This window comes from Echinops telfairi, unplaced genomic scaffold (genome assembly GCF_000313985.2).
Source record: "Echinops telfairi isolate 266 unplaced genomic scaffold, ASM31398v2 ScPeMD7_7409;HRSCAF=8447, whole genome shotgun sequence".
NCBI lineage: Eukaryota > Metazoa > Chordata > Mammalia > Afrosoricida > Tenrecidae > Echinops > Echinops telfairi.
The window spans coordinates 17,291,123-17,305,096 of record NW_022111309.1 but is presented as its reverse complement, the minus strand read 5'-3'; the positions used below and the strand labels follow the sequence as shown (position 1 = coordinate 17,305,096).

The following is a 13,974-nucleotide window of genomic DNA, read 5'->3' as shown; positions in this document are numbered from 1 at the left end:
GTCCAGCTGGCTGGGTAACTGAGCCCAAATCCTCCTAAACACCTAGCTTTCTATTCTAAGAGCGGCGTCCTGTTGCTTGGGCGATGACCCGGAAAGGGATTCCTGTCCTACTGTCTGCCTGCTCTCCCCAGCTGTCTCTGAAGACAGCCATGTTGGCAAGGAGCCGCAGGCAAGGATGATGGCCTTGTCCCATGGTGTCTCACCTGGAACTGCCGGATCTGGAAGGTTGCTCTCTGAGTGACACTAACTTCTGCCTCTTCTCCACTATTCTCTGTGACATCTGGGGAAGGAAATGACAACTTTTTTAAAATGAGCTCATGCTGTCTTTGACCTCCTAATAGTTAACATGCTAGAGAGCCGCTGCCTTGGAGGCAGATTTAAATACATCTGTATCTCTACTTTCTTAACAGGAGGGGCCAGTTTCCAGCCTCCATCGGTGGCTGCACGTCATCCAATGAGGACTGACTCTGAATCCACTAGATGTCACTCCTTCTCAGGCCTCTCTGTTAAGGAAGGAGAAAGCCGGATTGAAGCCCACCTGAGGGTATCCCAGTCCCTACCCAGAGCCCTGAGAAAGTGCCCGATCCGGGGGTGGTAGAACTGCTGCACGGCATCCAGGATCTTCTGCAAGCCCTCCAGGCACAGCAGGGAGATGTTCTTTCCCTTCTCTTTTTTCCCCGACTCTTCCACCGAGGTCGGGATTGAAGTGTATCTCCACAGCAAGACCCTGGAGACGACCAAAGTGATTTTACTTTATAGTCCACTTCACTGAGGTACTGCTCTTTTTAACGCTACAGTCTCCTTGCCACTCAGTCCTTCGGAACTGCTTTATGCAGTTCCTGTCTTTATGCATCGGTTCCTGTCTTTATGCATCTGCCTCTTCTAAACACCCCCTCCCCCCAAACCCCACATGTTGGCATATAGTCAATTCCAATTCCTCGAGTCTCTACACAGGAGAAGAGGGCTGCCCTGTCGGGTTTCCAAAGCCATCATGTCTACCGAAGCAGACCACCACACCTTTGCCTACATAGCACGGAGGGGTTCAAACAGTGACTCTTCAGCTCGAAGTCGAGAATTTAACCACTCGCCACCCAAGGCCCTCCTGCCTATTCTAGATAGCTCATAAAATGGGATCATGTGGTACCTGTCCTTTTTGTATTGTATCAGGCTTGTTTCACTTGGTATGTTTTCAAGGTTCATCCAGGTCTGCAAAACGTACACCACACCTTCATTGCCCTTTATTGCTGAGGAATATACCACTGCAAGCATTGGGGGAAATACAATCCTGGAAACCCTCAGGGGCACTTCTATCCTGTCCTGTAGGGCCGCTGGGTTGGAACTGATTTGATGCAGTGAGAGCGAGAGTGTAAGCATCTGCCACTTTGCTAATGGTAAACAGTGCTGCCACACGCACTGGTGGACAAGTCCCTGCTCTCGTCTTACGGTAGCTCTTTCACCTCTGGAGGAAGTAATGTAGTAGTTTTAGAGCAGCTGCGCCATTTGACATTCCCACCACCATCAGCAAAGCGTCCCAGTTTCTCCACATCCTCCTCACACTTGCTATTTTCTAATCAGAGCTGTTGTCCCGAGTGTGAACTAGGATCTCACCGTGGTTTTCAATTGCATTTGCCTAGTGACTAGTGAAACCTGGAGCCCTGCAGGTGCAGTGCTCCTGCACTGCGCTGCAATCTGCATGGTCAGCAGGTTGAAACCCCCAGCAATTCCGCAGGACACAGACGGGGCTTTCAACTCCTGCAAACATCAGTCTCAGAAACCCACAGAGGGGTCCCTGTGCGCCAGCCCTGACGTGGGGCAGTGAGTTGGGTGGTTACACAGTGGGCGGAGACCTTCAAGGTCCACTCTAGCGGCTTCTCGGGACAGTGCTACAATCGACTCCATGGCTGTTGGGTTTAGTTTTTGGTTAATGACCAGGGGTGCTAAGCATCATATCTTTGCAGGGCTCTATTGGATACTTGTGTATCATCTGTGGAAACACATCTATTCAAGTTATTTGCCCATTTTTAAAGTGGGCTGCCTTTTTATTGTAGAACTTCTTTGGTTATTCTGGGTAGTAGAGTATTATTCGCTATATGGTTTCCAAATATTTTCTCCCCTTCTGGTCATTGCCTTTCAGTTTCCTGATGTACAAAATTTTAAAATATTGATGAAGTCTAATTTACCCAATTTTTCTTTGATTACTCATGCTTTGTGTATCATGTCTAAGAGTCCATGCCCAATTACAATGGACCCTAATGAAATCAAAAGGATAATTACACAGTACTATGAAGGCCTATACTCCAATGAATTCAACAATATGGAAGACATGGGCAGATACTTGGAAAAACAATCCCTCCCTAGACTATCCCCTATGGACATCAAGAACCTCAACAGACCCATAGCAATAGAAGAAATAGACAAGGTTATCAAGGGATTACCAACAAAAAATCCCCCAGACCAGAAGGCTTCACAGGAGAATTCTACCAAGCATTCAGGGAAGAACTGACACCAATCCTACACAAACTCTTCCAGAACATAGAAAGAGACGGAAAACTCCTGAACTCCTTCTATGAAGCTAGTATAACTCTGATACCTAAAGCAGGCAAGGATCCCAAAGGAATTGAGAATTACAAACCAATATTCCAATGAACATAGATGTAAAAATCCTTAACAAAATACTGGCCAATAGAATACAAAAGTATATAAAACAAATAATTCACCATAACCAAGTGGGATTCATACAGGGATACAGGGATGGTTCAACATACAAAAGACCATTAGTATTATTTCCCATATTGACACGAAAAATTATAGGAATCACATAATATCGATAAATGCGGAAAAGGCAATTCGACAACATCCAATACCAATCCGTTTTAAGACACTCAAAAAAACAGTTCCTCGATATAATACAAGCTATATATGAAAAACCAACACCCAACGTGGCAGTCAATGGAGAAAAGATGAAAACGATCCCACTGAAAAAGGGGACTGGATGCCCCTTGTCCCCACTCTTATTTAACATCTTACTGGAGGTCCTAGCTAATAACATAAGGCAAAGAAAAGACATCAAAGGCATTAGCTTAGGGAAGGAAGACGTGAAACTATCGTTATTCGCAGATGATAGATTTTATATATGGAAAATCCCAAAAGCTCCACACAGGGAGTACTGAAAGCAAAAGAAGAATATGGCAGAGTGGCAGGATACAAGATTAACAAATAGAAGTCCATCGGACTGTTATACACATCAGAAAAGACCACAGAAGAGGGGATCAAAAAGGTAGTACCCTTCAAAATAGCCAAGCATAAATTAAAATATCTAGGGATATACCTGATTAAAAAAACCCCAAAAGATTTGTACAAGGAAAATTTCAGAACACTATTACAAGAAACCAAGAGTGACCTCAACAAATGGAAGGAATATCCCATGCTCATGGATCGGAAGACTAAGTATAATAAAGATGCCAGTTCTGTCAAAGGCACTATATAAATTTAATGCAATCCCAATACAATTACCCTCATCTTTCTTCAAAGAATTTGAAAAACTGATTACCAACTTCATATGGAGAGAGAAAAAGCCCAGAATTAGCAGAGAATTCCTCAAGAAGGACACAGTGGGAGGGCTTGCTTTAGTACCTGACTTTAGCGCATACTATACAGCCACAGTTGTCAAAAATGCATGGTATTGGTATAATGACTGATACTCAGACCAATGGAAAAGAACTGAAAACCCAGAAATAAAATCATCAGCATACAGACAACTGATCTTTGATAAGGGCCCAAAAATATCAGATGGAAAGTGGATGCCCTCTTCAACAAGTGGTGGTGGAAAAAAATGGATATTTACCTGCAGAGAAATGAAGCAAGACCCTTACCTCACTCCATGCACAAAAACAAACTCAAGGTGGATCACAGACCTCGAGAAAAACCCCCAAACAATTAGGGCCATCAATGAGGAAATTGGGACAAACCTGAGAACTTTGGCACAAGGAATACATAGGCTATCAGAAATAGGGAAGGATACAAATACAGAGGAGGCACAACTTGACAAGTAGAGTATACAGAAGATAAAACACCTGTGTACATCGAAAAGAATTCACCAAGAGAGTAATAAGAGAGTCCACGGACTGAGAAAACATCTTTAGCAACAACATCACACGGAGGTCTTATTGAGAAACTCTACAATACTCTGCTAGCTTCCAAAAAGAAAAACACTAATTGCCCACTGACGAGGTGGGCAAAGGAACTGAACAGAAGTTTCACAAGGGCAGAAATCTGAATGGCCAATAAACATGAGAAAATGTTCCCGATCATTAGTCATAAGAGAAATGAGATACCACCTCACACCCTCAAAGATAGCCCAATTTGAGAAATCAGCAAGTAACAAGTGTTGGAGGGGCTGTGGTGAGACAAGAATTCTCATCCACTGCTGATGGACCTGTAAGTATGTACAGTCACTATGGAAATCGATTTGGCAATATCTAAAACAGATGGACATTGAGCTACCACACGACCCAGCAATTCCCCTACTGGGCATGTACCCAGAAGAGGCAAGAAAGACACCATGGCCAGACATCTGTGCTCCAATGTTCACTGCGGCACAGTTTACAATTGCAAGGAGTTGGAAACAACCCAAGTTTCCCTCAACAGACGAATGGATCAAAAACTGTGGTACATACATATAATGGAGTACTATGTATCCCTAAAAAAGTGATGAACTCATGAAGTACATTGCCGCATGGGAAGAATTGGAGAAATTATGCTAAGTGAAGTAAGCCAAGCACAAAAGGACATGTACAACACAAGTCCACTGAGATAAGCTTAAAAATGCAACAGGGGCTGCTGTGTACATACATTCCTGGGGTGAGGTCCAGGTATTATGGCAGGGCCAGACCCAATCCAGGGATACATATGGCAGCCAACTAAATAGGAGGGGAAAAGAGAAAAAAGAAAAAGAGATTGGGGGAGGGAGGGGGGGTGTTTGAGCAGGGCACTAACACCTACCCAAGGGGAGGGTATTGTTTGTATCTCCACAGGAGAGGGAGAGAGACCAGGCTTCAACCTGGTGGCCAAGACATAAATACAACATACTGGCATGTAGCAGGGAATCAATAGCGGGGTCTGCAGGGCCAGCCCCAAATCCAACTACATGAACACTCCCCCTCCTCCCCCCAGAAGAATGCACTTCAGAGGACAGCACTGAAGCTGCAGCTCAGGGAGAGGGGCACATCTGATCAGAGTACACAGGAGCAAACAAAGGAAGGAGAGAGAGTGGGACACATCCTGATCCACCAAGCCCTGAGAATGACATCCTGCTCAGAGCAGCCAATGCACAGAGAGAACCATAGGACCAGCCCTACCAGACACGATATCCCTCACTGCCCCAAAGCGTTACAGGGGACAACACTGGAGACACAGTACAGGAATTGTGCCCAATCTGACCCCATCACACTGTGGCAAAACACTAAGGGCGTGCAACAGAGCAGGCAAGGGGAGCAAACCAATGAAGTCCTCAGGGAATACCAAAAATAGACTTTGGAGACAGAGTGTGGCACCCCATCAGATTCGACTCCAAAACATTCCTAAAGGTCAAAAAACAGACCTGGAACTATTTATAGGCTTTTCCTTTTTGTCAATGGTTTTCCTTTTGTTTTGTCTTCTTTTGTTGTCATGTTTTTGCATTTATTATTGTCTCTTCATGTCTATCTAGATAAGATAGGTGGGATAAACAATCCGGAGGAGAAAACAATGGAGCCGCAGGTTCCACTGGTGGGAGATGGGGAGGTGGGAGAAAGGAAGGGGGGTGTTAATCAACCCAGGGACAAGGACACAACAAATGATCTAAAATCGATGGAGAAGGGCGTACGATGCCTAGGGGGCTTAATCAATGGCAATGTAACGGCGAGGAATTACTGAGACCCGGATGAAGGCCAAACACGATAGACGGACAAGAGGAAAGTAAAAGGAGGCAAATGGGCATTTACAGAGGTCTAAATACAGGCATGTAAATATGTAAATATATTTTTATATAACAATAGGGAAAAAGATCTATGTATATATATTTATGTTAAATATTAAGGTAGCAGACAGACATTGGGCCTCTATTCAAGTACTCCCTCAACACAAGAACACTTTGTTTTAATAACCTGGCATTCCCTGACTCAGCTTCCTGAAAAGATCGCTGAAGACAAAATGGATTCATAAGCAAATGCGGGGAAGAAAGTTGATAGTGCCCAGCTATCAAAAGATATAGCATTTGGGACCTTAAAGGCTTGAAGATAAACAAGCGGCCATCTAACTGAGAAGCAACAAAGTACACATGGGAGAAGCACACCAGCCTCTGTGATCATGAGGTGTAAATAGGATCAGGTATCAGGCATCAAAAGACCCAGAACAAAAAATCTTATCAAATGTGAATGAGGGGGGAGTATGGAGTGGAGACCCAAAGCCCGTCTGTAGACAATTGGACATCACCTTACAGAAGGGTCATAAGGAAGAGACAAGTCAGTCAGGGTGTAGTATAGCACATCCCTTGCGACCCTTGAAGAATGAGCAGGTGCACTGTTGGGATGGAAAAAAATTCCTCAATTCAACTTTGGGAAGCCTTACCTCACCAATGTAATTTAGAACTTTCTAAAAACTTCTTCATAAGCTCCTATGATTGCTCTGTGTCCTTTGAGAAAGTCTACCCAGATCCATGTGGATGCTCCCAAATAGTTACCTGCTGAGCTGCTCTTTCTGATTGGAATTTAATGGGCCCAGCACATCTCCTTGGAAGCTGTTTTGATTAGACCTTTTTTGGAAGGCACCCTAAGCAGACTAAGATGGGTGCATTACGGAGAGAACTCACCTGTACACAGTCACTGACTGCAGAAGTGGTTTAAACACGTTTCGTTTGGAGTAAGCTTACACACGTCTGAACAGACACTGGAAGTCACACTTTTGGACTTACCCTTGTACTAGGATTACCAGTCTTTTGTCAGACACGTGTTTCGCGCATATTTTCTCCAAATCTATGGCTTGTCCTCTCATTTTCTTACAAGTGTTTTTTAAAGAACAGTTTTAAATCTCTTCTTTCATGGACTGTGCTAAAAATTTCCTTCCTTCACATGAGATCACAAACATTTTTTTTTAATATTTTTTCCTGAAAGTTTTATAGTTTAGTTTTCCATTTTTATCTATAATGTGCATGCATATTGTGGGTGTATTCTGTGTGTGCATAGTGTGCAGGAATGCACACAGAGGTTCTTCTTATTGCACTTCACTGCTGTGGAGTCTGCAATGACTCGGAGGGCCGGGGGAGAACTGCCCCTCTGGGTTCCCAAGACAGCCCTTTACCGGAGTGAAGGCGTCATGTCTTCCCTGAGAGCGGCTGGCGGTTTTGAACGTGTGGCTAGCAGCCCAATGCCTAACCGCTATTGTTTATTGCACAGAACAATCCAACTGCTCAAAATGACTTATCTCAGACACTTTCTGTTATCCTGAAATTACCCTGGCACCACATGGACAATTTTCATGGGTCTACTGCTGAAATATCTATTCAGTTCCATTTTCCCCAATACCAAAATGTATAACTAGAGTAGCTCTACAGTAAAACTTGCAATCAGGTAGTGTGAATCTAATAATGTTTTCTTTCAAATTTGTTATAAATATTCTAGATCTTTTTGCTTTTCCATGCATTTTACTTTTAATTAATTTATTTAATTTTTTAAAATGAAAAGATCATTTGGGGGCTCTTACAGCAATCCATACTTCAATTATATCAAGCATATTTGTACATATGCTGCTCATTAATTTCTAAACACTTTCTATCGAACCCTTGGTATTCGAACCCTTGGTAAACACTTTCTATCGAACCCCAGCTCTTCGCCCCCCCACCCCCATTTTAGAATCAGCTTGTCAGTTTCTACAAAATCACCTGTAATGATTTTTATTTAGATTGTATTGAATTTATGGGACCGATTTGGGAGGAAGACACATCTTAACATTAATGGTTTCTCTTCCATAATGTTTTATAGTTTTTATCACACAAATCTTGTACACACGTGAGATTTACGTCTAAACAGTTTTCATGTTTTTTAGTACTATGGTAAATGTAAGTAGTGTTTTAAATTTAACTTTTAACTATGCACTGCTGGAATGGAAATAAAAATATACCTCATTTTAAAATATTGGTCTTGTAGCAATGAAGGTTGTAACCTTGCTAAAGTTACTTAACTGATCTAGTAAATTTGTTTTTTCATTAATCGTTGGAATTTTCTGCATAGACATATAATCTATTTATAAAGACAGTTTTATTCTGCTAAAGGTGATAGAAAAATTCGGAAATAGAAAATGGTGTTGGTTGAAAAACAGTATTACAGAAGGGTACATGTGAAGAGTTTTGAAATAATCAATGTTTGTTACATATATAGTTAACACACACACAACCATGCACAGAGTTTTATTTCTTCTTTTCGGCCCTAGATGCCTTTTATTGCTTTTTTCTGCCTTATTACACTGACTAGGACCTCAAGAAGTCCGATGCCGAATAGTAATAATAAAGTTAACAGTAGCAGGTGGAGAGGAAAGTAATCAGCATTTCACTACTAGGTAAAAAGTTAACTGTAGGTATTTTTGTAGATTTTCTTTTCTGTCTTTTTCAAAATTATTTTTAAAAATTAATTAAATTAATTTTTATTGGGATATATAATAATTCAATTAGATCAAGCATAATTGTACAATTGCTGCCACCATCGGTTTCAACACATTTTCTTTTTGATGTATTTTCCGTATTAGATGAGAAAATTCTTTTATTACTGGTTTAAGAGTTTTAAAATCATGAATGTAGTTAACTTTTATTTTCTACATCTACTGAGATCAGGTTTTCTCATTCTGCTGATAATGATGAATTTTAAGTTTTGAGCCAACCTTGTGTTCCTGGAAAACAATGCTACTTCATCAGGTTATATTCTCTATTTATAAATGTTTAGATTACATTTGCAGCATTAAATTTTAAAAGTTAGGAGGGGCCAGCTCACTGCCGTGCTTGGCACACATGCCTGCATGGAGCGGGTGTGCAGGGCCTGGCTTAGATACTACACTCACCCATTCAGTAGGCTCAGGTTTTGAGGATCCATTAGCAACACAGCTAATAAGAAAATGCCATTTTTTATTCTAAAAAAGAAACATTTTTGGAGAGATTTAGTATTTTGTTTGATGTTAAGGTAATTCTGGCTTCATAGAATGGGCTGGACGTGCTTCCTTTTCTTCCGCCATCTGGAAGAGTTTACAATGGAACTGGCATTACTTCCCTAAATGTGTGGTAGAATTCACCAATGAAGAGATCCAGCTTTGAAGCTTCCCTTGAGGGAAAATTTTGAACCATGAACTCAATTTCTTTAGCAGACATAAGATTACTCGGTTACCCATTTCTTCTTGTGTGAGCTTAATTGTCTATTTTTAAAATTTACTTGCATAAAGTTGTTTATATTTCATTATCAATATTGAAATGTGTGGAGGGAAGGTGGGATGGGAAGGGGGAACCAATTACAAGGATCTACATATAACCTCCTCCCTGGGTGACTGACAACAGAAAGATATGGTATATATAAATAATAATAACTTATAAAATATCAAGAATTCATGGGGGAAGCAGGGAAGGAGGAGAAAAAATGAGGAGCTGATACCAAGGGCTCACGCAGAAAGCAAATGTTTTGAGAATGATGATGGCAACAAATGTACAAATGTGCTTGACACAATGGATGGATGGATGGATTGTGATGAGTTGTACACGCAATAAAATGATTAAAAACAAACAAAGAAAAAATATTGAAATGTCTGTGGGATCAGTAGTGATGTTCCTGGCTTCATTAAGGATAGTTGTAGTTTATGTCTTTTTCCATAATCAGTCTAATTAAAATTTATTACATTTATTGACTTTCTAAAGACTCAGCTTTTGGGCTCAATTCATCTTCTCCACTGTTTTTCTATTTTCGTGGATTTCTGCTTTTACTTCCTCTGGCTAGCTTTAATTTGTTCTTTCTTTCCTAGTTCCTTAAGGTTTGGTAGCTTAGATAATTGGATATCTTTCTTGCTTTTCATTATAGCGACCCTATAGGGCAGAGTAAAACTTCCCCATAGGGTCTCCAAGGTGCTAAATCTTTGTGGAAACAGCCTGCCACATCTTCTCCCATAGAATTCTGGTAGGTTCTACCTTTAGGTTAGCAGACAACCACTCAACCACCGTGCCACAGGGCTCTTCTTGTAAAGGTTATTAGCCTAGGGAAGCCCACGAGGAGTCAGAATGGACTCAAGTAACCAGTTCTACTGATTACTAGAGAGGGGTACGTGTTTGCAATGAAAACTGAGGCTTTGTCTGTTTCTCCATTGGGTTCTGCTAGCTTTTGCTTCGAATATTTTGAAACGTTGTTTTTAGAGGCATACACACTCAGGAATGCTACCTGGACTCCATGACTCATTTGATGATTGATACGAATAGTTTCTAGGTGACTAAACTAGAAGAAAGACCCAGTAGTAGTGATTGCACTTTCACTCTTAACATGCCACTAACTGCCTCTATCTCCCCCCCTCCATTTCCTCTCCTGAGGAATGTGCTACAAGAGGAACCATATTTTCTGAGGGTTGGCGTGGCTTACCGTGTTATGTCACAGAGGTTCTGGAAGACCTTGTCTGGGTTCTGGCCATCGGGGCCACTCACATGCCCTGTTTCCTTTAGCTGCTGCACCTTCTGCAGGGCCACGCTGACTGTGTACCGCATAAAATCATTGCTGGACCTCAGAACAGACAGGCTTTCTTCATGGCTTTGGGTACTATCCCTAGAGAGGAAAAGAGATGTGCCCAGTGCTACTGGGATCCAGAGCGAGGCTCCTGAAAGTCCTCAGCATATCAGCAACCACTAACAGCAGACTCTCCTGCCAGTTCATGGCAGGGTCACTGGCATGGTTACCGTCTTATAATCATCACCCTTAGTCTTGCCTCATTTTCTCCTACCTTTTGAGTTTCATGAAAGTTAAAGGTTAGCCTTAGTCTTTCTCTAGTTTTTGTTACTTTGTCTTTTAAAAATTAGTTCTTTTTAAAAAATCTGTTACATGCTCAAGTTAATACAACTAATTACAACTCTACAGGACAGAGCAGAACTGCCCCACGGGGTTTCCAAAGCTGTGATCTTGACAGAAGCAGACTGCATCTTTCTCCAGCAGGGCAGCTAGTGATTTGAACCTTTAGCCATTTGGGGCAGCAGCTGAGCAGTTTAACTACTGCGCCACCAGGATCCTTACATTCATGCTTCTTAGGTAGTTTCTTATAATATCTTCGTGGTAGTTATATAATTGTCAATTTGTGAGGATTATGAGTGAAGGGGTGGAGTCCAGTCTGTCAATTGGATCATAGCCAATGAGGCTTCTGTATGGGCATGGCCTTCCCCCGAGAATTCTGGGAAATCTGGGATTTCCTTCTTGGAGGTGGGAGACTCTGCTCACTCCCTGGGAGACAGAGCAGCTGACAAGACCCATGGACCCACCCTGATGCAGAGACCCCTGCCCGTGCTGAGATGTTTCCAATAACACTGGATCCAAAGACTTTCTACCCACTGGCCTGTGATTTTCTACATTCAGTGTCACTGCATGTGTTTCGTGAGTCTGAAGAGGACTTTATAGATTGGTATCGGACATATGGGCTAATATCGGACTTATGGACTTGATCTGGACTGGGCTGGGATGTTTTCTCAATGTTCAATTGCTCTTGTATATAAATCTCTTTCTTATACATATATGTGTGTCCAAGGATTTGTTTCTTTAGTCTACCCAGACCAACAGAACCTTGTTAGAATTCTTTATTATCTTTTCATTCATTATTCCATGCTTTCTAATTTTCTTTTTGATAATTTGAGGTACCTTTCAAAATGCCTACCTAGCTTTCATTTCAAGAACATGACAAACCTGTTGGACATACATCCAAAAGAGGTGATAGCGTGAATCTGGGCAGGAGTTCTTTAAGCGATGTATTTGAATCTTACCTGAACAGTGCAGAGAGGAGATCTGACACAAACTTCATGGACAAAAGACTATCATTTGTTTTGATGGCTAGTTTGGTTTTGCCTTTACTAGCTTTCTCTTTAAAGATGTCAGAGACTTTCTTGTAACACAGGAACAAACTTAGCATATCCTCAAATTTATTCTTACTGTATAAAAATAAAGAGAGACCACTGCATAAGCCGTCATATTTTGGGATCCTTATTAACATAGGCCGCGCCACACAGCACTGTTTTTCCCTTTTTGTCCCCTCTCTTATTTGTACCAGTCCAGTCAGAATACCATCAGTTAAAATCACCCCCGTAAAATGACAGCTTCCTGAGTTTAGGGCCTGGGAAACTGAGCAACGGCCTACTGGCTGTTAACATTCGCAGGTCTTCTTGACCTATGTTCTCTGGTGGAAAGAACAGTCTGGTCTTAGAATAGATTGTCCATCTAAGCAGTAATGTCATTGTCCGTGCAACAACCTTGCTAGAGTTAACCACCACCACCATCCAACCATCAAATAGAACTGTCACCAAACCTTACCTGAAATTACTTATGGAAAAATTGTATTCTATCAAAACCTCACAAATGCCCATTACAAGAAGAGCACTGAAGTGGTTTCTGATGCCAGTATCAGAAGTCTGAGAAAAATCTGATGATTTATCCTAAAAGATACAAGGCAGAAATTCATGAGCTTATACTTAAATACCCCTAGGAGTCAATGCCGCCGAGGACCTGGCAATTACCAGTTCGAAGTCTTCCAGCTCACTCTTAACCATTCTATTCGTGATGGACTCCAGCATATCATCCAAGGCTTGGTAGAATCCCTCCTCCTCCTCCTCCTCCTCCTGCTGCTGCTGCTGCAGGGGCATCATTTTACTCTTGTACCAGGCCAGACAGTGATGAATGCAACACAGCAGCTGAGCCTGAAGAAGAAAACAGGGAGATGTGCTCCAGAGCGAAGGGAGCTCTATGAAGCAGTTTGTACGTAACAAGTTCTTGTCTATACAGCGAAACTAAGTTATTCATTAGCATAACAAACTAACTCAAGCTGACGGAATAAAAATGAGAGAAACGAATTGAAGGCATGGCTTTCTGAACTTTTACCAAAGCAGCCTTACAAGTGGCTGGTGCCTCGGACTGCAGACCAGATATGTGCTCTCTGGTCTGGTAGTCAGTGAGACTGTGCAGTTAAATACTCTCTCGTCCCTTTCAGTCTTAGGGACTACTCTGAGGCTCAGGGTTTGTGCCAAGGGAATTCTGGAAGGCGTGTTCCGTCCTGAGGCAGTGCACCTCTCATGCCACAGAAGGCACCCATGAAGGCAGGATAGACCAGCAGAAAGACTGCCCACCTCCCGTGCTCAGCGAGTTAGTCACTTGAGGTGAGGCGTTTCTGTCTGTCCTCTTTTGGAGCCCAGATAACGAGACCAGAAAACCACCCTAGCTTTCCTATCCCTCTCTGAGTCAACAGCCCAGCACACTTCCTGGGGTCATAGATGGCACCACCCCCACCCTCCACCTCTAAAGCATATTGGTTTTGTGTACCTACTCAAAGATCAAGGGCTGATGTGGAAATTTCTTACCCAGAGACCCAAGGTGGTGGTGGGCCTGGAAAGATGTAGGTAAGATTTAAAAGCAAAAATTCACAGGGAGGACCAGGAAGGCAGGTCCACAGGGAAAAGGAAAGTATCTCTTCCTGAAGATTGACCCTAACCTCACAACCAGAACAACGGTTGTAGACGGAAGTAAGAAGTCTCACCAGTGGTTCCTGTAGAAAGCTCTGGTCCCCTTGGGTCACAATACAAGCTTCCAGTTTCAGAGGAGGCAGCAGATCAGGTTTGGGCTCATAGAACTGTTTTAACTGTGGATCAGAAAGAACACAGACATTGCAAAATGCACTTCACTTTTTTAACTGGTCAAGGTAATGGCACTGCTTAACGCACAATGCCTTAGAAGCTAC

General features: G+C 42.3%; 1 protein-coding gene across 2 annotated transcripts in view; it reads right to left on the bottom strand.

The window, feature by feature from the left end:
- Positions 1-13,974, bottom strand: part of FANCI (FA complementation group I) — a 94,358-nt gene that overhangs the window by 13,634 nt on the left and 66,750 nt on the right. For both annotated transcript variants that reach the window (XM_045296512.1, XM_045296513.1), the window contains exons 20-26: positions 13,774-13,875; positions 12,761-12,940; positions 12,558-12,679; positions 12,014-12,178; positions 10,635-10,814; positions 561-727; positions 204-280 (exon numbers count right to left, since the gene is read on the bottom strand). In XM_045296512.1, coding sequence (XP_045152447.1) covers positions 204-280; positions 561-727; positions 10,635-10,814; positions 12,014-12,178; positions 12,558-12,679; positions 12,761-12,940; positions 13,774-13,875 — 993 coding nt within the window. The remainder of the gene's footprint in view (positions 1-203; positions 281-560; positions 728-10,634; positions 10,815-12,013; positions 12,179-12,557; positions 12,680-12,760; positions 12,941-13,773; positions 13,876-13,974) is intronic.